The 24,849-nt window shown below is 31.6% G+C and overlaps 1 protein-coding gene across 1 annotated transcript; it reads right to left on the bottom strand.

The window, feature by feature from the left end:
• Positions 1–4,243: 4,243 nt before the first annotated feature.
• LOC132719615 (uncharacterized) lies at positions 4,244–23,885 on the bottom strand (the record flags this gene model as incomplete). The annotated part of the gene is given in 13 exon segments (XM_060703409.1): positions 4,244–4,797; positions 5,401–6,000; positions 7,032–7,178; positions 9,423–9,483; positions 11,322–11,507; positions 11,675–11,768; positions 12,143–12,307; positions 13,577–13,712; positions 15,705–15,885; positions 17,359–17,504; positions 18,569–18,760; positions 19,657–19,806; positions 23,523–23,885. Coding segments are annotated over 13 exon segments (2,726 nt in total), but the record flags the coding sequence as incomplete, so codon positions are not given.
• Between the last annotated feature and the right edge of the window lie 964 nt (positions 23,886–24,849).

The following is a 24,849-nucleotide window of genomic DNA, read 5'->3' as shown; positions in this document are numbered from 1 at the left end:
ATTACTCTCTTAAAGTAATTGTAATTTACAGAAAACGAATACAGAGGCAAGTCTGCGCAGATGTGCAGGCTGGTCTGGATCCATGCTGGTCGCAAACCCATTATGTTGGTTTTGTCGTGACGCGGCTCATTTCTTCACAAGATAAGACATCACAATAACTTTAACCTCTCTGGAGAAACACCTCTTGGCAACAACCAAAATTTTTTGTCTACTTAATTCTCTTGTTCAGTATTTTTTGAAGTTGTATAAACCTTTACCACACTAAATATCTTAAATGGACTTGTCTGTCTTTTAATCTTGACAAATCCATTTATCATTTTGGGGAAAATAAGTAATATCAGACTCTTATCACTAGGTGACACCTTTATTTTATGACAGACGTGTCAATTTTAGATGGCATGTATTTTAAATTGTAGACAACTAAATATATAACCGTCCAGGTGGATTCCAGATAATTATGCTCTTTGAAAAACTGTTGACAACTGAAATAGCAAATAATGGCTGCTTTTTTTTTTTTTAGTCTATCAAGGTATTTTTAAAGAATATTGAGACATTTTTTTCTTGTGTAATAAAGGTGCAATCAGGGTCTTCAATTTTGAAAGACCCTTGTTTAATGTACAATATATAAAAATAAATAATGCTGAAAATTTATCACAGGCAATGCAACTAAATTTTTTCTAGCAAAAGTACATAATTTTATAATGTTATAAATTTATAAAGAATTTCAAAAATAATTCAAGTGAAGATATACATTCGCATCTTTTGATCCAAGTTGAATCTTGTCAAAATATGGAAAAACAAGTCTATACAAAACAATTTAAACTTCTTGAATGATTGCATGGATAATTGTCAATCTGTTATATATGGATAATTGTCAATCTGTTATATTTAACCCTTAATCTACTAAATGTAGCTAAACATAGCTACACTCACCCACCTCAATCTGAAATATTAATATCCACTCTATACCTAGAAACTAACAATAAACAAAACCTTAAACTGTAGCTATACTATGAAAAATTGTAATTAAAAAGGGGTTTAACTCCAAACAAATAGCTTTCAGATTTATGCCTGACAACTGCACACTGTCACGATAAGCAAGAATTCCAAGTTTCATGTTGATTGATAACTTTTAAAATGATTTAATGATGGGCTACATTAACGTTTTTGCAAATCAAAAATGACGATGACTTTGCAGTGACCATAATAGCTTGAATATTTTTCTTCAAAACAGATAAGCTAAAAAATGATATTGTAATTGACATTTCTCAAAAAATTGGTGTATCAGATCTTTTACAATGTACTTGAAAAAAAAATCAAACAAGGAAAAAATAGAAATGCCGACACTCAACTACAGTGATAACATATTTGATGGCAAGTTAAATCAGATTCGTACATAACATACAGTCGGCATCGTACTTGCGTCCACCTTTATTAAGTGACCTTTTTATTAAGCGGCCGCATAAAATTCCTCCCGGTGATTTTTACTATATAAGTTAATTCCATTAAACGACGATTTTATATCGCGGCCAGCGGCCACTAAATGTCGGCCCAAATGTACAAAATTAAGTGTTGAAGTATCAGTATTAAACGGCCGTGACAAACAATCCTCTCTTCGGGCATTCTCACCTGTGTAATCAGGGAGTAGCAAACAAACAAATATTTTTCATGGTCATTGGTCTTAAAGTATCTATTAAACGACCGTCACAAATAATTGTGTTTTTAAAACAAATTGAATTATAATTGCAATCGTTTCAAAATCGGAAAGAAAGAAACAGTTTTTCGATCGTAATTATTGTGAAGAATATTTTGTCAGAGCAATAACGTATTACAACATCGCATTTGCACAGTTTTTTCATGTGCTCAGAGTGACCTCCCTTCCAGAAAATCAAAACAAAAATGACGTCGGAACGAGCGAAAAAATGACACAAATAATAAGACCGGATAAACTGAATGAGGATATTGTTCATGGAATTGAGTCTGAGTAAATAGCAAATGTCATCGTTTGTAGTCGAAATAAAATTGTGAAACGTAGTGGACTAAACATTACAGAGCCTACGGTGTAGGTGCTCATCTGATGCTTAATAAAATACATGTAGAACCTCATTAAATATGACCCTTCGACAAAAAAAGGAGAAAAAAATCCTAGATCTCTAAAAACCTTATTGAATTTGAAATCGGGGTAGTGTGAAAACTTATTGCTGAAAAATCATGAAGTTTAAAACTCATTGCATGAAAAATTATCTGGAGCTCTGGCTGATGATTCCAAAGTATGTACAACAGGAGATGTGTATGAACATATTCACAATATAAGACAATATGCTTTGTTTCATGATCAAAATGACCTGTTGATAGTATTATGAGCTTAGATCACATTCATACACACATTTCTACTAAAAAAAAACAAAAACAAACACATATTGATAACTTTAAAAAAAAAAAGTTATAAATGTCATTATGAAACTATTAAATATACATAATATTGTACAGTTTTTGTTTTTATTAAAAAGATGTTATTATATCTATGACTTGTAATATAAAAAAGTCTCGAATTTTCCAGAATCCTATTGAGAGACCATTTTATTAAGAGACCACTTTTTGGCAGTCCCTTGAGTGGTCTCTTAATACAATGTCGACTGTATCTTTGGTTTTAAAAATTCTATATAACTATTAACATGGTAACTTAGTGTTAGGAAATCAAAACCTTCAAAGTTCAAGAACAATGTCCTCATAAATAACAACAAAGAAAACAAAAACAGATAAAAGAAACAAAGACTAAAAATTGATCACAAATGTTTCTGTATGAAATAAACAATAAATAATAACCATGTTTGACACACATCTAAAATCTATTCCTCGTTACTATGGTAAACAATGAAATAAGAAAGTCTTAAAAACTATACTGAAATAAACAGTGGTAAATAAATGTCTAAAATCTGTGTGTCTTTGGTAAAAAGTAGTTTACCCTAACAATCATGTATTAAATTTCTTTTTATTGTCTATAACACTATTGTCTGTGAAAAAGTTCAATGTGCAAAGCAAAAGCAATAAATAAAGCAATGTCTGCGGGTAATAAAATAACAAGAATACCAATTACATCTATGAATATCGTCCGATATCAATTTAACACAACCATAACAATAACAAACTTTGAGGAAAATTACAATAAAAAATCTTTTTTTTTTTAGGTGACCTGGGACATCTTAAGGTAGATATCCATGCAAGGTTCCTACAACCAAATATAACAAAAACAGTTCAGGTCAATAAATGAAACCACAATGTATGACAATATTTAAGTGTTACAGAGAATCAAAGCAGAAAAACAGCAACTATTTTCACCAAAAAAATCTTCTAAGTATTTTCTTCTTATACCTTACTAAATTTTGAAATCCTTTCTTTTCTAGTTTTTTTATCCTTTTTTTTTTAAAATTTGTCTCACATTTTTTTCTTCTTTCATTGTTACCTCATTCACTGTATCAAGCAAAAGCAACAATAACTAATCTATCAAGTAGTGCAGAAAAATCCAGAAAAATCACCAAATTTGTTTAACATTTTTATTACAAAATTATCAGATATCTGTAACTTAGTAAGTCAAACATATGAAATCAAATCTCTAAAACAATACATGTGGATCACTTCTTTTTGAATAGACGCTCTAAAATCACACAGAATCAATACATGTACTTTTTTAATTGAGATTTTAATATTCATACATGTATACTTTTTAGTTACATCTCATGAATACAAACTGAATGCATGCTTATTAATGCTTAATAACACCTCTAAAATACACATTAGACCAATATTTTTGGATGTAATGCTATATAGATGTGTACACATTGGATTTATACTTTTGAATAAAACCTTTTGTATACACATATAATAAAACAACAAAACTTCCTAGAAAAGAAAAACTTTTGCATCACATTGGATCTATACTAAAATATTTTCTCATTTTCACATAGTAGATCTATTGTTCTCTGATAATACAATGTACCTCTTAAAAAATATACACTGGATGTACATTTCTGAATAAAATCTCTTTTACATTGTCTGCACTTTTGTAACATCTTATATCACAAAAAAAAATTACATATAAAGAGACAACTTCTAACTTTAAAATAATAAAACATACAAAAAAATGGCACAAAACTTCTAAGTTAATATAAGTATAAATATAAGAACATATTACTATTTGGCAAATATATGTTACAACTTATAAGTCTAATATAATATAATATAACTATCACATTATCTAACCTAAACTTTGTGGAATAATTTAGAATAAGAAGAGATTGTTCAAGACTAGCTAAAGGCGGAATAATAAGTGTTTTATATTTATATATAAAAGTAAAAGATATCTGTATTTTATCACATAAAATTGTGCAACACACACAAACAAATTCTCTGCTTTTATAAGCATGATAACAATTCTAGAAGAAAATCTGTCTTGGTGATATTCATCTTCAATGATCTTTGCACAGTGTACAATCTATTTATACACATTCTTGTCACTTGTTCCGAAATACTGTGTCCATCTTTGTTCAGTCATTGGAAGAAATGTTTTCTCTTTCAGTGCTTGAGATTTCACTACAGCATTATTCATTGAAGTTGTAGCTTTCACAGGGACCTGATGGAAGATGTTACCAAGCAACCCTTTTTCTAGATTCACTTTCTGTACAGTAAGCTCTGCAGACATTGCCTGCGGACAGTACTCGGCATCGTACATCATGGTGATTGCTGAGGTTATACTGATATAATCAAGGTTACCATCGCCATCTACATCACCAATAATACCTGGTGCAAAAACAAGATGAAATGTTGAATTCCAAAATGACCTGTTATACACAGTGAAAATATGAAATCTATAAATCTACAAATTATTATTATTGCATCATGTAAAATATATTGAATCAATTACCTACTAAATCAAGGTAATGGACTAGTCTTGCTCTTAAACTTTGAACAGTACAATGTAAGATGAGGGGATTTCAATATTAAAATTATAATAAAACAGATAAGCTTGAAATTTAAAACCTTATCATTCTGGTAGAATATGCAGATTAGACTGGACATTATTATAGACAGGTGTTACAATGGTGGGGTGCATAATTTCACTTGTTATAACATATAAACATATAAATAGAAATAAATCAAATTTAAAGCCTTATATCTAGGAAATATTTTAAAGTCAGTCAATCTAAATTTGACACTTAACCTGTCGAATGTCTAAAATAGCACCAGTGTAAATGAGCCATGTCATGACAAAACCAACATAATGGGTTTGCGACCAGCATGGATTCAGACCAGCCTGTCTGCAAATGGTAGATAATCCTGTCTGATATGCATGAAAATGTACATAATGTTTTCCTTTAAATATAACTATGATGGAAATAATACCTGAGCTCATGCTGTCTGGATCTTCAACACTGCACATTGTCTTCTTCCCTTTCTTCTCCTCTCTCTTAGGTCTATGTGAGCCACTTTCTCTACCTGGTTTCATATCTTTAGTGTCAGTATCTATAGATTCTTCGTCAGACTCGTGAGCAGAATCTACATACTTTTCTGTAGTACTGAATTCTGTGTTAACATTATCCCCAGTAGTGTCATGCATATTGTCTGTCTCAGAGAGGTCTTTATTATCATCATAAAAATCATCTTCTGCATTATCATCAATATTGTCATTATTATCATCATCCATTTTATCATCAATATTATCATTATCATCATCATCCATTTCATCATCAATAAAATCATTATCATCATCCTTATTATCATTCATATTATCATTGATATCATCAATATTATCATTATTATTATCCATATTGTTATTGATATGGTCATCATTGTGGTCATCAACATTGTCAATTTCTTCAGAATTTTCCTGCCACTCACCATCTTGAGCAGGATGGTTGTTACCCTGATTATCCGGATTTCCTTCATGGCTGAATGGAGCAGTATGCCCAGAGGGTGGTTTACTGCTACATGTCAGGGCAGCATCTGTAAAATACAGACTCGAAGATAGACAGATAAACGCAAGTATTTGTATTCCTTACCTTCACATGATACATCATGATTAAGTTGTTTACAGATTGAAAATGAATAGTAAGCCGAAGAAGTAAGAATAATCAAACAAACATACAGGTAAATAATAGGTTAATAGATATGAATAATATTTTCTATATAGAAGATAAAAATATAATGAACCATGTTAAAGAAGTAGAAAATAGCCTTTAAATTGCAAAGTTCTATCTAATGTTAGGTGATATATGAGTATAAGGATCTTACACCATCTGTCAGTATAGACTGGAATATCAAGCCCATAGGTTACTGTTTACAGGGTAATGAGGCTCTGTTGATTTATCCTAGAACAAGATATTCCCATCTATGACGACAGCCCGTGTATGACTCTTTTTCTTGCATATTACATATAAATCATTTTCCGTAGAGAAATTATGAAAAGTAATATTTTCATTAAGCTTTTTTTTTTCTAAGAATTTTAGATATCGATTATAACGGCAAAATGATGTCACCCTAAGAAAAGGCCCACATAAACGATGTCATTTAAAGCACGCCACTTGTCTTACATGGGGGGTGTGAGACAGGTTTTTCTAGCACCTGTGTAAACAATACATAATGCTGTCTGATATGCAAGAAAAGATATTATGTGTTAAGGTTATGATTTTTTAATATCCCTATTTTCTAAGTAAAGACTATGAAACAACAGTTTCATCAGGTTTGAGATCTTTATTTATGTTTAAGGAGAAAATAAAAAACAAAGTATGTTTGAGTTTTTGGTGTTAAGCATCAAAGTAGATAATGTTTATAGGTTATTTATTTTACTAACATTTGTTGAATTTGAATATGATGAACCTAGAAATGTGTATCAAGACTATGAAAACACTGGATAACTAACCATTAATCGCCAATGTCTTCACAAATGACCAACTACCTATCCAACATGATTTTCTTAGGGATTAACACAATACCATTTAATTTGCTACCGAAGACTATATATCTATGAACAATACCGTAAGTATGTTTCTTCGTAGGGATCTCAAGAATTCTGTAAGGACTCTGTATAGAGTCTCTGTCTACAATGAACACCTCTCCTTTGTATGTTGATAAATCATCATCACAATTAAAACCACTGTAAAACTTCTTACGTCGCCACTCAGCTGAAATAACAGGTTACACTGTATAAATCCAAAAGTTTATATATTGTGCACTTTTGATACTTTTATTCATTTGACGGGCAAGTGCTGTGTTGCTCATAAACCAAAAGCATTTGACATTTTAAACAAGAGCCCGGTTTGAGCCGGGTGATGTTCCCCGAATAGGTTTTGGACACAGGAAAGTACACCTCTTGTAGTTTCAGAGTTATGTCCCTGGAAAAAGTTCAAAGTGCAATAATTCCAAAATTAGGAAAGGCAGAGTTACTGTCTCTGCACTTCTAATCACTGTTATATATCAACTTACAAAGTTTGTTGTTGATATCTCTTATGGTTTCCGAGTTATGTTCCGGACAACTTCAAAAAGTAAAAATAAACAAAGGGCAATAACTCCAGAATTAGGCAAGGCAGAGTTATGATTCTTGTGCACTGCACTTCTACCCATTGAGATACATCTACCTACAAAGTTTCATGTTAATATCTCTTATAGTTTTACAGCTATGTCCAGTACAAGATTTTTCTATAAGGGGAGATAATTCAAAAATGAGGCTTAACAGAGTTATGGTTTTTTTGCACTGCACTTCTATTCAATGAGATATATCTACCTACAATGTTTCATCTTGATATCTCTTATAATTTTAGAGTTATGTTCCGGACAAAGTTCAGTTTTAAATTAACAAAGGGCAATAACTCCAAAATTAGGACAAAAAGAGTTATTGTTCTTATGCACTGCACATCTACCCATTGAGATCTATTCACCTACAAAGTTTCACGTTGATATCTCTTATAGTTTTAGAGTTATGCCCCGGACAAGATTTTTCTATAAGGGGAGATATTTCAAAAATGAGGCTTAACAGAGTTATGGTTCTTTTGCACTGCACTTCTACTCAATGAGATCTATCTACCTACAATGTTTCATCTTGATATCTCTTATAATTTTAGAGTTATGTTCCGGACAAAGTTCAAAGTGTTGAAATTAACAAAGGGCAATAACTCCAAAATTAGGACAAAAAGAGTTATTGTTCTTATGCACTGCACATCTACCTATTAAGATCTATTCACCTACAAAGTTTCATGTTGATATCTCTTATAGTTTTAGAGTTATGCCCCGGACAAGATTTTTCTATAAGGGGAGATAATTCAAAAACCGGGCAAAATAGAGTTATGGTTCTTTGACACTGCACTCCCCCTCAATGCCCTCTACCACTGTATGAAGTTTAAACAAATTATCTCCAAGGGTTTTCAAGTTATGCTCCGGACAAGAAAACGGACGGACAGACGGACGGACGAACAGATGGACAAGGCGCCGACTATATGCTCCCCCGAAATTTTTCGGGGAGCATAAAAATTATATACACAGATTTAACTGTTAAATCATTCTGCATTACATGCCATAGATTTCTTAACAAAGCACTAGCATATCTCAATTGTCAAATATAGTAAGAGTTTATTTAAGGAATTAGGGTGACTGTGTAGGAAGCTATAAGCTTATGGGCACACACTTGAATCTTTTCCTAGAACCAACCAGTACTTAGCAATATTGTGTAAAGTTCCTTACTCAAGGAAACAATGACTTGCCCCTGAGGGGGGTTGAACCCATACTGTATACAATACTTTGAAAACTGGTCTGACGCTTTAACAATTCAGATATGCTACTACAATTATGGGACTATAGTCTGTAATGTCTATTTCAATTGGGAAAGATATTTTTTCTCTCATCTGGCACTGTTCCCTTACCATGAACCTCTCAACAAAATATAATTTGAAACTCCATTCTTCTTCCTCTTGCCTCATTAAGGCAATTCAGTTTTTTGTTCATGTATCTAGCATCGGTAATACTATTTCCATGAAACATTAATAGCAAAATGTAAGGATAATTTCAGCATTTAGAACTGCCACTGCAAATCAAAACTAAGAACCCTCGACTGACAATTTCCATGCTTGTTGCTGTTCTTGTCCAGTCAGTTGTAACTTTCGCTCCCCCATCCCCAGGCAATATCTGGATTACCAAATCCCTGGTAATAGCTCAAATCAAATTTCCCCCAATATTTTTGTGCCAATTCAAAAACATATCACTGACTCCTGCATTAATTTATTGACAGAAGGTAAATTTTAGCTAATTTTCCTTATTTTCTCTGCACTCCCATGGGGTTGAAGGTTAGTATAATAATTAAATGGTACATTATAATTATGCATTCTGTAACAATTTATAGAAGAAAGTAGACTCTATATAAGTTAAAAAAAAATTACGTGTCGGCTGCCTGATATCAGGTTCTTCATTTCCATGACGTCTTTGTCTACCCTGTACATGCTGTAAATTGTATAATTTATGAAATATTTATAAACAAATATATATGATAATATAGATATATATGGAAGATAAAAAAAATGTTTTAGAGCTTATTTTGATTTCATGCTATATGATTCAAACCATAGGTATGTGAACAAACAAAATTTTCTCCTCTTAAAATGCATGGAATCACTGAGAGAATAAAAACATTCCACTTTCAGGGGTTTTTTTCCCATGATTTTGGGAACATGACCATTACCCATGGAATTGGGAATTTTAGCCATGTTTTGCTAAAAATTGGGAAAAAATGCATGACTTAAATTTTTCAATGATTAAATGAATGTTAAGAAATACTGACTAGGATGGCATCTTCAAACATTTAAGCCCTTATTTTCAATGATTTTAAAATTTGTTATTCAATTTTTTTATTTTGTAACTTTCAATTATCTGTGGATTGTGAAAATAACATATGTTTTCAGTTGGGAATATGACCGAATATCGGTTATAAAATAAGCCAAAATAAACCCTTACCTTAAAGGGACTCCACTGAGGTTTTAAGACATGATGAGACTGTAAATAATTTTTTGAGATGAATGTTCCATTTGATGTAGGTCAAAACCAATAACTTGTGTGCAAAAAATTTCAGATTATTCCCTCTCTGTTTTTTTTTTCAGAATAATTGAAATGACCAAATATTGAAAATCTTTGCAACACGTTTCACTAAAATTGGACAGAATAGCACAAAAATACAATTTTCTGTTTTCGTTTTTTTAGGCCTTTGGACCTCAGTGGAGTTTTTTTTCACTTTTGGGGGAAGGGGTCGGTGCCCTTTGGAGGGGGAATAATGCAATAGGAGGGGTATTTCAATTTGTTTACTTATTTATATTGTTTTCTTTGCAGTGGAAAAGGGGAGCAACTCTTGCAACACAAGTTTAAAATACATCTCTTTTTCTTTATATACGGATCTAAAATATTGATGCGTCGCATGTTTAACTTGTTGGGACGCCAGGAGTAGCTCCCCTTACCTACCAGAGAACAATTTGTAAACAACTTTGCTTAACAGTAACTCTTACAGGCATAAAATAAAACATTTTTTGGCAGTTAGTTGCAAAAAATTGATAATCATTGCAGGAAAATTCGGGCTGCCATATAGGGGGAAATTAAGGCTTTGAGGGGGAAAAAACATACTATTTTGAGGGGGGAATGGGGCTGAATTTCGCTGAATATTTTGGTGAAAAAAAAAAACACTGCCAACTATATGAACAAACGGTATGTCAGTATAATAATAATATGGGATGATAACATATTTCAATTGACTGTGTAAAAACAATAAAGGGAGGTAAAAGTCGAACAGGAAGATTTTATAAAATAGTTTTCTTACCAGGAATGTATTCATCATTCGCAAAATTTAATTTATTGGCAGAGGCTATGTGATTTAGTGTGACAGTTTAAAAAATAGTGGCATTGGTATGTGTTGCTTTTACTAGAAGTCACAGAAAATGTAAATACTATATCACAGAACCCATGATATCATAGAATCTGTGATATCATAGAACTTGTGATATTATAGAACCCATGATATCATAGAATCTGTGATATTATAGAACCTGTGATATTATAGAACCCATAATATCATAGAACCCATGTATCATAGAAATCATAAAATAGAGCCTGTGATATCATAGAACCTGTGATATCACATAACCTGTGATATCATAGAACTTGTGATATCATAGAATCTGTGATATAATAGAACCTGTGATATCATAGGGACAGAGTATAATAGTTGTCATAAAACAATGCAACTAAACCTTGATTTTTTTTGATAAAAATTTTCTTTAAAATGGGCTGTAACTTACCTTTTTATCAGTTCTTACAAGTCCATGTTTGCTTGTTTTAAATTTTGAGTCCCGACCTTGAACTTTGAACACAAAGGCATCATGATGTTTAAGACTTGTGGCTATACTAAGACTTGAACTCATCTGGAAAAAGTTGGACTCTAGGTTCCAGAGAACACTGCCGTCCTTACCACTGATCACATACACCTGATGATATCATAAAGAAAAACTTAAAAAAATAAATCTGAATATTCATGTCTTTTGAAGAGACGTTACTTTTCACAGTCAATTTTATTCACTACAAGTATTTCAAAGTTATGCACTTTGAGAAATTAGTTTGAAAAACAGACAGAAAAATAATAATAATGTCTTACATAGACACTGTAATATTCCATCCATACACCAAAGTTCCAAGTGACCATAAAATCAATGTACTCATCATCATTGAAATATCCTGGGGCTGGTGTCCTTCAAAGAAATATGATATACTTGTATATTTACTTATAATATACATATATAATATAATGTGATACAAATGTATCCAATTATCATACTGGTAAATCTAAATTGTAAATTCATCTCCAAGACTGTGTCTTCTTGAATATTTTAACAACTTTTACCTATGATGTTATACTTACATCTTACACTGTAACTAAAATATATGTAGCTCCTGTATTCTTTGCATTTCCAAAGTAAAATGGTTAAAACCCAGATTTCTCCCAAATATTTATTTATAAGTAATATACTACAGCCAAACCATCCATTTTCACAATTATCTTGTATAGTTTTATTATTTTCAGAACTTTTACAAAATTAAAAATAGAAAAAGAAAGTCAAAATACCCATAAGTCTCCATTCCGGAGAAATTGGCTGTCCAAATGAGGCTAAGATCTTTCCCACTGTACAGATTATTAATACCCTCAAAAGAGGTCATCAGAATATCTTTTACACTATCATTGTTGTAGTCTACAACCACTGGTGGTACCATTACACCTTTCTCAACACCTCTAAAACAGTGAACAGAAATAGTATAACCTCCAAAACAGTGAACATAAATATTATAACCTCTTAAACAGTTCATATAAATAAATTCTAACCTCACTAACAGTGAACATAAATATTATAACCTCCAAAACAGTGAACATAAATATAATCTAATCTCAAACAGTGAACATACATATATTCATACTTTTAAAACAGTGGACATAAATAAAAACCCAACCTCAAGAACAGTGAACATAAATAAAATCTAACCTCAAGAACAGTGAACATAAATAAAATCTAACCTCAAGAACAGTGAATATAAATATAATCTAACCTCAAGAACAGTGAACTGAAATATATTCTAACCTCAAGAACAGTGAACCAAACTATATTCTAACATCTTTAACAGTGAACAGAAATAATAGTATAATTTCAAAATCTATAAACAGAAACATATGTTAACCTCTAGTACAATGTACATAGATATAATAAAACCTTAAAAACAGTGAACAGAAATAAATTCTAACATCTTTAAACAGTGGACAGAAATAAAGTATAATCTCATTATCAATGAAGAGAAATATATTTTAACTCCATAACAGTGAACTGAAAAATATTCAACATCTTTAAACAGTGAATAGAAAAACAATAAACTTCTAAAACAGGGTACATAATTATATAATCTAAAAATCTACACATATTAAACAATGTACACACCTTAAATAGTGAACAGTAAAATAACCCACATAATTATCAAAACTTTTAACAGAAAAACAATGAGTACCTAGATGATAAAAATATAATTTCTAAATGTCTACAAATATTAAACAATACAAACACCCCTAGAACAGTGCAGAACAATATAATATAATTATTACATAGTGATGAGAGTTATAATCTATTTTTAGACCTGTCATCGATAGAAACAATATTGATGAATCAATGATATTTTTCTATTGATCAATTATCAATACACATTTTTAAAAATTGAAAATTTTGACTTAATAATTTAATGTCTAGAAATAATGAGAATCACCCAAAACATATGCTGAAGCATATTTCATAGCAGTGATGACAAAAAATGGTCAACAAAAATCATGCAATGGGCATTCATAAACATGACACAGTATGAAAAAAACATGCTTTTTTACTGAAAGCATTTAGACAGAATGAAAATGAATTACAGACAAGAAATATTTGCTTTGCACTGAATCAATGACGGCTCTATCTATTTTAGATAACAGTGTATGGAGATAAAATCAATGATAAAACACAGAATGTATTCTACAAACCTATATATAACAAAAATGCCATTTTTATCCTTGTCCAGCCCTGTATATTCCTCTCCCTGACTTGGTCCACACACTTCAGCATCGTCTCCAAGAATATAATGACAGAAATCTCTCACTGATATTCCCATTAAATCACCTAGACATGAAAAAAATGTATGTACAGTTATATGGCAATAGGCTCATTTTTATCTTCACAGGTGTGTACAGAAATATACCTGTTTATATACATTTGAGAAGGGTCATGTAAGAACCAATCCTGTGAAGTTTGATCAAAATCTACCCAAAGGTTTAGAAGAAGTTATTTAAACAAGAGCTATATGTAGCCATGTCACAGTTATAGGCCTTGGTGAGAGTCTTATTATGCTCTCAAAGAAGTATATAAAATTTCAACTTGTTTCAAAGCCAGATGTCAATGGACTTTGTAAGTATTTAAGGTGGTACGCAAACTTTAACGTAAATTCTAAGTCAAAAATGGGCATTATTCTGTCAAAATGCTTGCCAAAGTTACCTTCTCCAGTCTACAGGTTGAGGGCATGATGGTGAACAAGTGTGCAAAGTTTAAAAGCCATATGTCAATGGACATTAAAAATATTTGAAGTGCTAACCAAACTATAAGTGGTTACGCTGACACCAACACTCGCGTTACTAGGATAGCTCTACTTATTCTTATTGAATAGATGAGCTAAAGAAAAACTCATTAAAACAAAGGAAAACGCATAAAAAAATCAAGCTAAAACAAAAGCTCAATTTTGAACACTTTGTGGTAATCCATTGGTTTTAAAATGCAGCTCGTACAAATTTTTTTTACCTACTGCGAATTCACTTATATACGTGGGCATGAAATTTCGTGGTTTTATCAAAACGGGCATTTTCGTGGGTTCTTAAATTCGTGGATTTTCATATTCTTGTAAAAAAAAAAACCTAATGAAAAGTAATCTTAAAATTAACCGTCGCGCATTTTTACTTACCGCGTGATATCACACAGCGCTTGTCAATAATCTAATCCTTGCCTCTAGGCATTACATAAAAATCTAGCAGTTACTGCCGATAATTGACTGCAATTAACACATCTAGATGACATGATATGCAGCTCCATTGTACACACTGCCCCTGTGATTCGCCGATGTAAACATTGCATAATTTATACGACCCCTGACACGTTTTAACCAGCGAGTTTAAAAGTTTACACCTTGAATCGGTCTTACTATATTTGACAGTAACTACACGCAACATCACATCGACTGTGTAAATTTACATGCATATAAATTAATATGAGTGAATAATACGAGATTGTGTGGATATATTAAGAAGTCGGCAGCGTCTTTGATGTTTACGGAATAGCAGTCGCACAATTACAGATTAAAATTTAAACTGGATCATTTAAAGACGACAAAAGGATGTACAATTCATCCGTTTTAGTGATTGTTTATTATTTTTTGTGTACTTTACTTACGACATTAATATCAAAGATTTCTTTAATTCTATTAACAATTAATGAGAGCAAACTGACAATTTATATTAGCGCTAATTATTGCACTGGTTTCCCATTTTTACTCGATTATGTCAAGTATTCTGGATTACACAATCAAGTAGCCTACAACAATTAAGCAGTCTCAGTGATGTGTATATACGACTGAAATTCAGGACATATAGTCGACTTTGCTTTCAATTTTCTTAAATATTGCAAACCTTAACTATTTATAGATTTAATCTGTCACTAACCTGGTTATCTGTATACCATCATAACACAATAATCGACGGAAAAGCGGCGACGCATGCATAGAATAGAGACATGATTAGAAGTAATTGTTGGGATAAAATTTCGTGGGATCTTAAATTCGTGGATTGACCTACCCACGAAAACCACGAAAATTCGTGCCCCACGAATAATAATGATTTTACAGTATATTCCTGGTATTATTTTATAAAATCCATGACAGAGTTGAAAATGGGCATGATGGTAATCCAAATTATAAAGCATCATCTCAAAGGTATTGTTAAACATTAGAGTCGTTTAAAACACTTATTTGAAAGTGTAATGCTTTGGCAGATGCCAACAGCCAGGTGAGTAAAATATCTCTTATTTATGATTATTATTGTGAATACAAAAGTCGCGCTAAAACAATACCTGGCACAGTCTCTCCTCCGCTACCAATCAGTATGTAGGTGGCGCCACCTTCAACTGGTGTAAACATGACTGGACTCATGTATGTTTCTTTGCTATTGGGCATTTCAAGGTAACGTTTACTAATTGGTTTACCAGTGGCCCCCGACAATACAACCAGTCGTCCTGGTGCTCGCTTATGATCCTTTAAACAAGAAATGTTAAAAGATGATAATATGAAAAGTAATAATACAAAATATATAACTTAAAATGTGTAAAGCCATATATATGCTATGAAAATTATTGCTTGAATCTTAAAAAAGAATACTTTCGAAATGCTTGTATGAAATAACTATTGTAGTAAATTGCCTTAAAAGTGAATGGCGCATGTACACAATCATTGCTAAATATAAATGGATAGAACCCTACTTAAAAAAGCAGAATAATATTTCGTTCTGGGGCATTTTCTTTTCTTTTCTGTTTTTGTACAATATTCATATGTGTATTGTACATATGTGTTTAATAACAGAGACATCTTATGTTACAATTCTTTCAAGAATCAACCATAAGATTATGGGATGCAATATAATTTTACTGTTTAAAAATTTTATAAAAATATTTCATTACATAACATAACATTTTGCCATAATTGTCTTCAATTTTATATTGTGCTTCACAAATGTAGTCAATACTGCAAAATCATAATTATTCGTCGGGCATTTAAATTTTCATGGCTTTTCGAGGATAGGTCAATCCACTTATTTAAGATCCAACAAACTTTTATTTTGCCACATTATTTAGATTTTACCTTTCAAATATATTGCAAATTCAGTTCAACTTAAAAAATTTATAGGAATAATGAGCATTATGTCATTTAAAGTGGTACATTTGCTCAAAATTTACAAAAGAAAACTTTTCTACATTTTTTTCATTGTTATGTTTCTCCTTAAGAAGTTGATGCCATGATGGCCCTAGATCGCTCACCTGACCCATCAAACTTATCCAAACAATTACCTAGACAAGCATTCTGACTAAGTCTCATGACAGGTGAGTCAAAAATGTGACCACTACAGTGTTAACAAGGATTATCCATATTTGAGCAGTGTGACCTAGTTTTTTAACCCAGGTGACCCATATTCAAACTTGACCTAGAAATCCTCAAAACAAACTTTCAGACCAATTTCCAGGATACTTGGATCAAAACAGTAGCAACTAGAGTGTTAACAAGATTTTTCTATTTTTAGCTCCGGTGTCACATGCGATTTCTAACTCATCCGAGCAATTACCTAGACAAGCATCCTGACCAAGTTTCATGATAATTGAGTCAAAATGTGACCACTAGAATGTTAACAAGGTTTTTCCATATTTGGGCCGTGTGACCTAGTTTTTCATCCAAGATGACCCATGTTCGAACTTGACTTAGATATCATCAAAACAAACTTTCAGACCAATTTACAGGATATTTGGATCAAAACAGTAGCCACTAGAGTGTTAACAAGATTTTTCTATACCAACGCCAACCTTGTGGACAGGTAGGATAGCATCATTATTTTCTGAGTATTCAACCTAAACACTCGCAAGCTTTATCACAGACCAATGAATCAATTAATCTCAAACATACCAAAGTGATCTTAAACTATTTAAGAATGGTACATAAAATGGACAATGAACTACTTACATCAGGTTGTTTTGTCATATCACCACCATGAGCAATAAGGACTTCAGGGACACTATCATTGTCCCAGTCTGGTAATGCTGCAGCATGATAGGTGTTCCAGTATGCTTCAAACATCTCATCATCTTCACAAGTCCACAGTGTCTCACCTAACATGTTATTAAGAAAATATCATAATAGATGTTATCTGGAACTTGGCAAATGAGGGTCTTTCCAAGCTGATTTCCCCAGTACAAACAAACTTTTACTGTTATAGCTTCACAGTGCACTACCAGTCACAATAGACTAGTCAACCTGTTGGGCTTATTTTTGAAGCTATAACTGCATAAAATTGCTTGTACCCCTAGATTAGCCGGGAAAAAACCCAAATATATTTTTATTCCGTAGTAATTCTATTTATAGATCCCTAATCTAACCTTTTATTTGAATATAAACAAAAGATTTTACCACAAACATGAACATGTGCTTTTTTGCTAACAGGTATGTTGTGATGAAATTCTTATTGTATCCATTTATCTGATACTAAGTATTAGATAGGTTAAGAAACTATGTATAATAGATAGTATCATTCTAACAAAGCTTGGTAGCACGACCTTTTTCTGGCACTTCCCAAATCTGCTTTGAAGGTACAAAAATCATTCAACCCGCACAACTAATCATAGCTGGCATTTAAGGAAATCCTTTAATTAAATCTTTTTTACCAAAAAATTGATCAGAAAACTAAAACAGTTAATTTAAGGTACTGCCAGTTACTTATCCAATAAGTGTAAATATTACATAATTCAACACTTTTTTGATAGACTTAGTCTTAACATGCATTTGCCTATTAATTTGGTATATCGTTATACAGAACTATATTAAAATGGGTTTAATACTACTATTACTACATATGACAGTCTCTTTACAGCATGGGTTTCACCAGATTTTCAAAATCTGTAGGTTAAAAGTCCATGCTATTCCTCAAGAGTGGAAGGGCCATGGTTACTATTGACTGGTGCATAAGGGAAACCAGATTTATAAGTTGCATTAGATGTATATTTTGAACCATCGTCGGAACCCTTAGAACACATTCCATATATACTACATTAAAGACTGGTATACAGTAAATAGCCTGGTTTACCAAGGATGATTTCAGACAATGTGGCAATATTTATGATTAGCCAATCTTGGTTGAGGCAATTCTTAAAACTTGTTAGTATAAAGAAAGGTTTACCTTTGTATGGATCAAAAGCAGAAATCTGGCCAGTTCTGCCTGTCACTACACAGTCTTTCTTGCCGTCCTTGTTGATATCAAAATCTTCACAATTCATCGCAAACACCTCTGACCTCGTCTTCAAAGACCACAACTGTGAACCATTTATACCACTTACAGCTATGATATTACCCATGCATGGATAGTCTTCTCCTTAAAATATAAAATATTACAAGCATGTACATGTTTTCTAAAGACATTCTTTGTTTAACCCATACCATGCTAAATATCATAAATGGACTGGTCTATTTTTTAATTCAGACAAAACCATTCATCATTTTTAGGGAAAATATATAAAAAGTACTGACAGAATAGTGAACATCACAGACCATAATCAGACGGCACACATATGTAATTCATTCACAGCCAGTGGGCTAAGGGTTAAGAACTAAGAAATTCATGCCAAATTTTTTTTGTTAGATTCTTAAACAGTAATTTGTGCAAGAAAAGCTAGGAATAGCAAACATTATCATGAACATTAAAGGATTTTTTAATCAAATTAATTCTGTGATTAATTCTGAGTATGATTTCTATAGAAACACAAATATTCATATTTTACTGAATACAGACACTTTAAAAGCCCATTATTCCTTAGAAATGCTCTTCTTTTATTTTAATAAAAGCTTTTCATTTTTGGTGTATGGTAATATTTTCCAAAAAGTTACTCATTAGCCAATTACCTGAACCATCTTCAGCTTCTGTTGTTTTCTTTTTTTTTTCTTTTTTTTGGTAATTGAAGTACAGTCATAGTGAATTAGTATTTTGTATTGAAGTCAAAATACTACTTTGTTTACATTTTGCTACTTTTATGACAAAATATTATCACATTCAGTATTACTTACTTCAGATGATAAACATCTAACATGCTCCAAATCCATTACTTAAACATTTTTATAGAACTCATTTTTGCCCTTTCTAAAAAATGAAAAATGTATTTGTTTCCGACTCATGATGTGCCTTTTAAGAAGCTTTATACCTCTTGAAATGTATCTACTGTCCACAAGAACATTATAACATGACAATATGTAACATTAATATTTTAAACTCACCTTTTGCTTTACAAACTTTATGTAGAACATCATATGTTTTAGCTTGATCGCTTTGTTGGAATGGTTGACGTAGAGCAGCGGCACTTGCAAATATGATATCATCTATGCCATCATGATCCACGTCCAACAATCGTACACTTCCCTCGCCAGCTGATAAACGTAAAATATTTATCACATGACATCTCTTATGTATTCAAGGTAATATAAACATTAAATTTTCTTTATAATACACATGTAGAGCTATCACTAAAGGCAATACATTTAAAGCACCACTTAAGGTACTTCCTCTCAAATATGCAAGGCATTGGTCAAGAAGTATAAGTTTATAAGCAAAAGTGTAAAATCTATATTTGCACCAGTGACCTTCAAGCATAATATTAATATAATAATATTAACAATAATAATAACTTTATTTTGAGAAGGGGACATATTAAGAGTACACAATAAACATACAACTTATTTCCAATATGGCCTCCTATCTTTGAAATATTTACATATAGGAACAGAAAACCAAAACAACAATTAACAGTCTTACAAAAATACATAGCATTTTCACAGGAAGAATTAACTTATAAAATTAGTACTAAAGGACTTTTTAGTGCTTTAAGCTGTATTTTTTCATTAAATAATATTTTTATGTTGCATCCCAAGCAACGTCCTCACATTATGCTCAAGTTATATAAAAGGTTTGATTACTAAGAGGATATTTGTTCGTTTGAGTGAAATATGGAATATATTTTCACGAAACATGATAAAATGCCACATATTTTCACGAGCCGGGACGGCGAGTGAAAATATGTGGCATTTTATCATGTTGAGTGAAAATATATACCATATTTCAAGAAAAAACGAAAAAATAACCTTTTTATTTAATTTCATTATCAAAGAAAAATGGTTATGAACCACCTTGATTGCTACGCAACTGCAATTGTACAGCGCGCAGTATTATAATTATTATTGTCTTGTTTTGCACGCGATATTTAGCGCTACATTGTGACGTCACGTAAACAACTCTTTAAACGTCTGTACAGTGTTAACGACTGAATTAAAGATATTGGTGTTCGGATTTATTTTCTTAGTTAGACCATTTTCATAAATATGAGTTTTGACTCCGCCCACTTTCATATTTATATTTCATATTTATTTTTTACAAATATGAAATATATTTGACTGATATAGCAACATATTTCATGGGTAAAATTAAATAAAATATCATATTCTAAACTCTAGTTATCATTCTGAAACATGTAAATTGGTTCAATCAAGAAATACATGACGAGAAACACATTAAACGTAAACTTGAAAGAAAATGGCAGGAATCAAAATTAACTGTAGATCATGAAATATACAGAAGTCAGTGCTTAGTTGTAAATGATGTAATTGAAAGATCTCGTGAAACATATTACAAAGACAAAATAAAATCGTGTGGTAATGATCAAAAACAAATTTTCAAAGTAACAAATCATCTCCTCGGAAACAAACCTGAAGTTAAGCTCCCATCACACACTTCTGCTAAAGAACTAGCTCAAGATTTTAGTGATTTCTTTGAAAACAAAATTGAAAAAATCAGATCTGACATAGCATCTAAAAATGAATGTAATATAACAAATGAATCTAATTCAACTCAATACAAAAGCCTAAAGAAACATTCAGTGAATTTGAAGTTATTACAGAAGAGCAAGTTCTTAAGCTCATATCAAAGTCATCTACTAAATCATGTGGACTAGATCCGATACCGACTTGGCTCCTAAAAGAATGCAAACTTGAAGTATCACCATATCTAACGCACATGTTCAACTTATCATTTTACACCGCCGACGTACCTCCACGCAATAAGACTTCGATAATCAGACCACTATTAAAGAAAGACAATTTGGATCAAGAAATTATGAAAAACTTTAGACCAGTTGCTAATGAAACATATGACTCAAAACTTCTAGAATCTGCGGCTGACTGTCAGTTTTGATATGTTTCTCAACACTAACAATCTACATGAACCAAATCAATCTGCATACAGGAAATTTCATTCCACAGAAAACTGCACTTATCAAAGTGCAAAATGACATTCTCCAATCTCTTGACAAAGGCGAAGTTACAATATTAGTAATGCTCGATTTATCTGCTGCCTTTGACACTATTGACCACAACACTCTTCTTAATCGACTCGAATGTGACTTTGGTTTTACTGGAAAAGTGCTCGCTTGGTGTAGATCTTATCTCAGTGGTCGCTATCAGACTGTTTGTATTGATGGAGAACTATCTGACCCTGTGCATATGACATACAGTGTCCCTCAGGGCTCTGTATTAGGACCAAAATTTTACATACTTTTCACAAAACCTGTTGGCGAAATTTGTCGAAAACATGGTCCTGCAATGTCACTTCTATGCTGACGATTCTCAAATATTACATTTCTTTCAAACCGTTGGACAACACCAAAACTGAACTTGTACTTGATTCTGTCTCAAACTGCTTAAAAGAAATAACATTCTGGATGAACAGCAACATTCTCAAACTGAATTCAGACAAAACAGAACTTATAGTCTTTTCGTCGGGTAGCAATACAGACTCAGTGAAAAATATAACTGTCAATGTGGACCAAGTTGAATCAAAACAGTCATCAAGTGTAAGGAATTTGGGTGCATTCCTTGATTCAAGGGTTAATATGGAACATCATGTAGCTAGCTCCGTGTGCAGATCTTCGTATGCCCAAATAAGTAAGATAGGACGTATTCGAAAATATATCAACGAAGAAGCTACAAAACACTCGTTAACTCTCTCGTGACATCAAGACTGGATTATTGCAATGCTCTTCTATATGGTATACCTCAACAAACCATGAAAAAACTTCAACTGTTTCAAAATACTTCAGCCCGTGTGATTAAACGTACATCTAGGAAAGATCATATTACACCAGTGATGAAAGATCTTCATTGGCTGCCAATCGAATATAGAGTGAATTACAAGATCTTATTACATACTTTCAAGTCACTGAAACAACAATCTCCATCATATATATGCAGGAAAATGATTCAAGTTTATTCCACTTCCCGAAATCTGCGCTCTTCAAATGCACCTGTACGATTAGTGCAACCAAAAACTAAACTGAAATTTGGTGAAAGGAGTTTTTCGGCATCAGCTCCTAAGCTATGGAATTCACTACCAAGTCATCTAAAAAAACTGTAACACAGTAGAAAGTTTCAAAAAACATCTTAAAACACACTACTTCAATTTAGCTTATGGAAAATAATCAGTGACTGTTATGAATGAATTTTATAAACAGTGAATACGAAGTATCTGTTATTTGAATATTAGTTTATATAAAAAGTTTTTTTTTTTTTTTTTTTTTTTTTTTTTTAAACAAACAATTTTTTAAATCAATTTAGTATTTCTATTGTTTTATAATGATGATTTAGCAAGATCTTATCTATTATTATATATTGAAGACAATTTTAATGTATGACAATAATATTGTAAAGTGAGTTTTAAGGATCTTTAAGTTATATTGTATTAATATGTAAAAAATAATTCCATAATTTATACTTTTAATTAGTTAATGCAAAATATTTTTAATGTTCATAATCCTGTTCATTTATATTGTTTTAGACATATATGATTGATGTAAAGCGCCTTTGAACATTTTAATGAAAAGGGCGCTATATAAATGTGGTATTTATTATTATTATTATTATTAAATGTTTGTAGGGGTATAATTATATGACCCTTTACAATAATAAATCCAAGTATTTCTGTCTCAACTGAAAAGGAAGCCGTTCCTTAGTGTTCATTAAAATACATGTATTGCTGTAAAAACTTTATATATAATAATACCTATAATCTAAAAATCTACATAAAACTGGGCACTCACCCATTTCTTTATAGGTAACAGTCCATCCTCCATCTTCCCCAATTGTAATCTGTTTGTCAATAGTCTCTTGTTGTGAAGTCTGGGGTTTTATGACTTGAACTTTTGATTCTCTTCCAAACTTTGATAACAAAACACCAACAACAACCAGTGAAATCAAAACAACAGCAATAGATACAGATACAAGAACAAAGCGGCATCTTGATTCTTCACGTTCCACACGTTTTATTCTCGTTTCTGGACATAGATTTAGTTCTATTTCTCCAGATTTCTGGAAAAGCACTTTTTCGTCATCTGACAGAGAAAATTCATCACTATCACTCCCGCTTTGTTTTATTTCACGGTATCGTCCCCCTCGTTTTTTGCCTGTAAAAGGGAAAAAGTTAAACTGTTGTATGTTTTGTTTTAGTGACAAGTATATTATCGAGAATATTATATCTCAAATGAGATGTCCAGGTAAAATATACTACTGTATGATTTTAACTAGAAAGAGACAACAAGAGTATGTCTTAATATTCCAAGATTTAATACACAAAAGATGTTACATGTGGCAATTGCTGTAAAGTCAGAGCTTATCAACAACTCAAGTCTGTTTCAAGATTTATCAATATAGCTTCGAAATAAAATACTGGAACATGTTTACTGTTCTGATTTCCAAAATGAAAAAGAAGCTTAAAATGGTTAAGCTACATGGCCAGTGAGTACTTTTTTTAGGAAATTGTAATGGAAATCTAAAGATTTTTTTAAGAAATAAAAAATATAGCAGTTTTTGACTAAATGGGCCTTTAACTAAGAATGCTGGGTGTAATACAAAGCTCTGCTTTCACAGTTTGGTCCAGTCTAAATATAAATGGCTGTTACATGCATATCTAATGTAATCCTTAAATGAAGTAACAATCGGCAATTTTATAATAATTTAAATATGTACATTTTATGAGGCCCACATTGTAGATAGCCTTTGTTGCAACTGTGTAGCGTTGTTTAATAAAGACTTAAAAATTATAATTATTTCGTCCGTTCAGAAAAGGTTTAAAACTATTATTGACATAGCTGAGCCAATTGATCCACTTGCTTGTCATTCATATTGATAAAAATAATTAAAGTATATATATTAAATATTAAAGGTCTGTGGACAAGGATAGGCATGTTTTTTTCTTCTGTTTTCAATAAATATTCTAAGGTAAAGAAATATTATCCAGTAATTATAAACCTGCAAGCACTATAATTTTTAATACTCTACAAGTCTTTCAGCCAATAGGTGAATAACTTTATAGGAGATAGGTCTTTATTATAAATATGTTATCATAAGTCTTGTACAAATATAAAAAAC

Source organism: Ruditapes philippinarum, unplaced genomic scaffold (assembly GCF_026571515.1).
Source record: "Ruditapes philippinarum isolate M1 unplaced genomic scaffold, ASM2657151v2 ctg1479_1_1_1_1, whole genome shotgun sequence".
In the NCBI taxonomy this organism is placed as follows: Eukaryota; Metazoa; Mollusca; class Bivalvia; order Venerida; family Veneridae; genus Ruditapes; species Ruditapes philippinarum.
The sequence above is the reverse complement of the archived record's forward strand: the minus strand, read 5'-3'. Positions and strand labels throughout refer to the sequence as shown.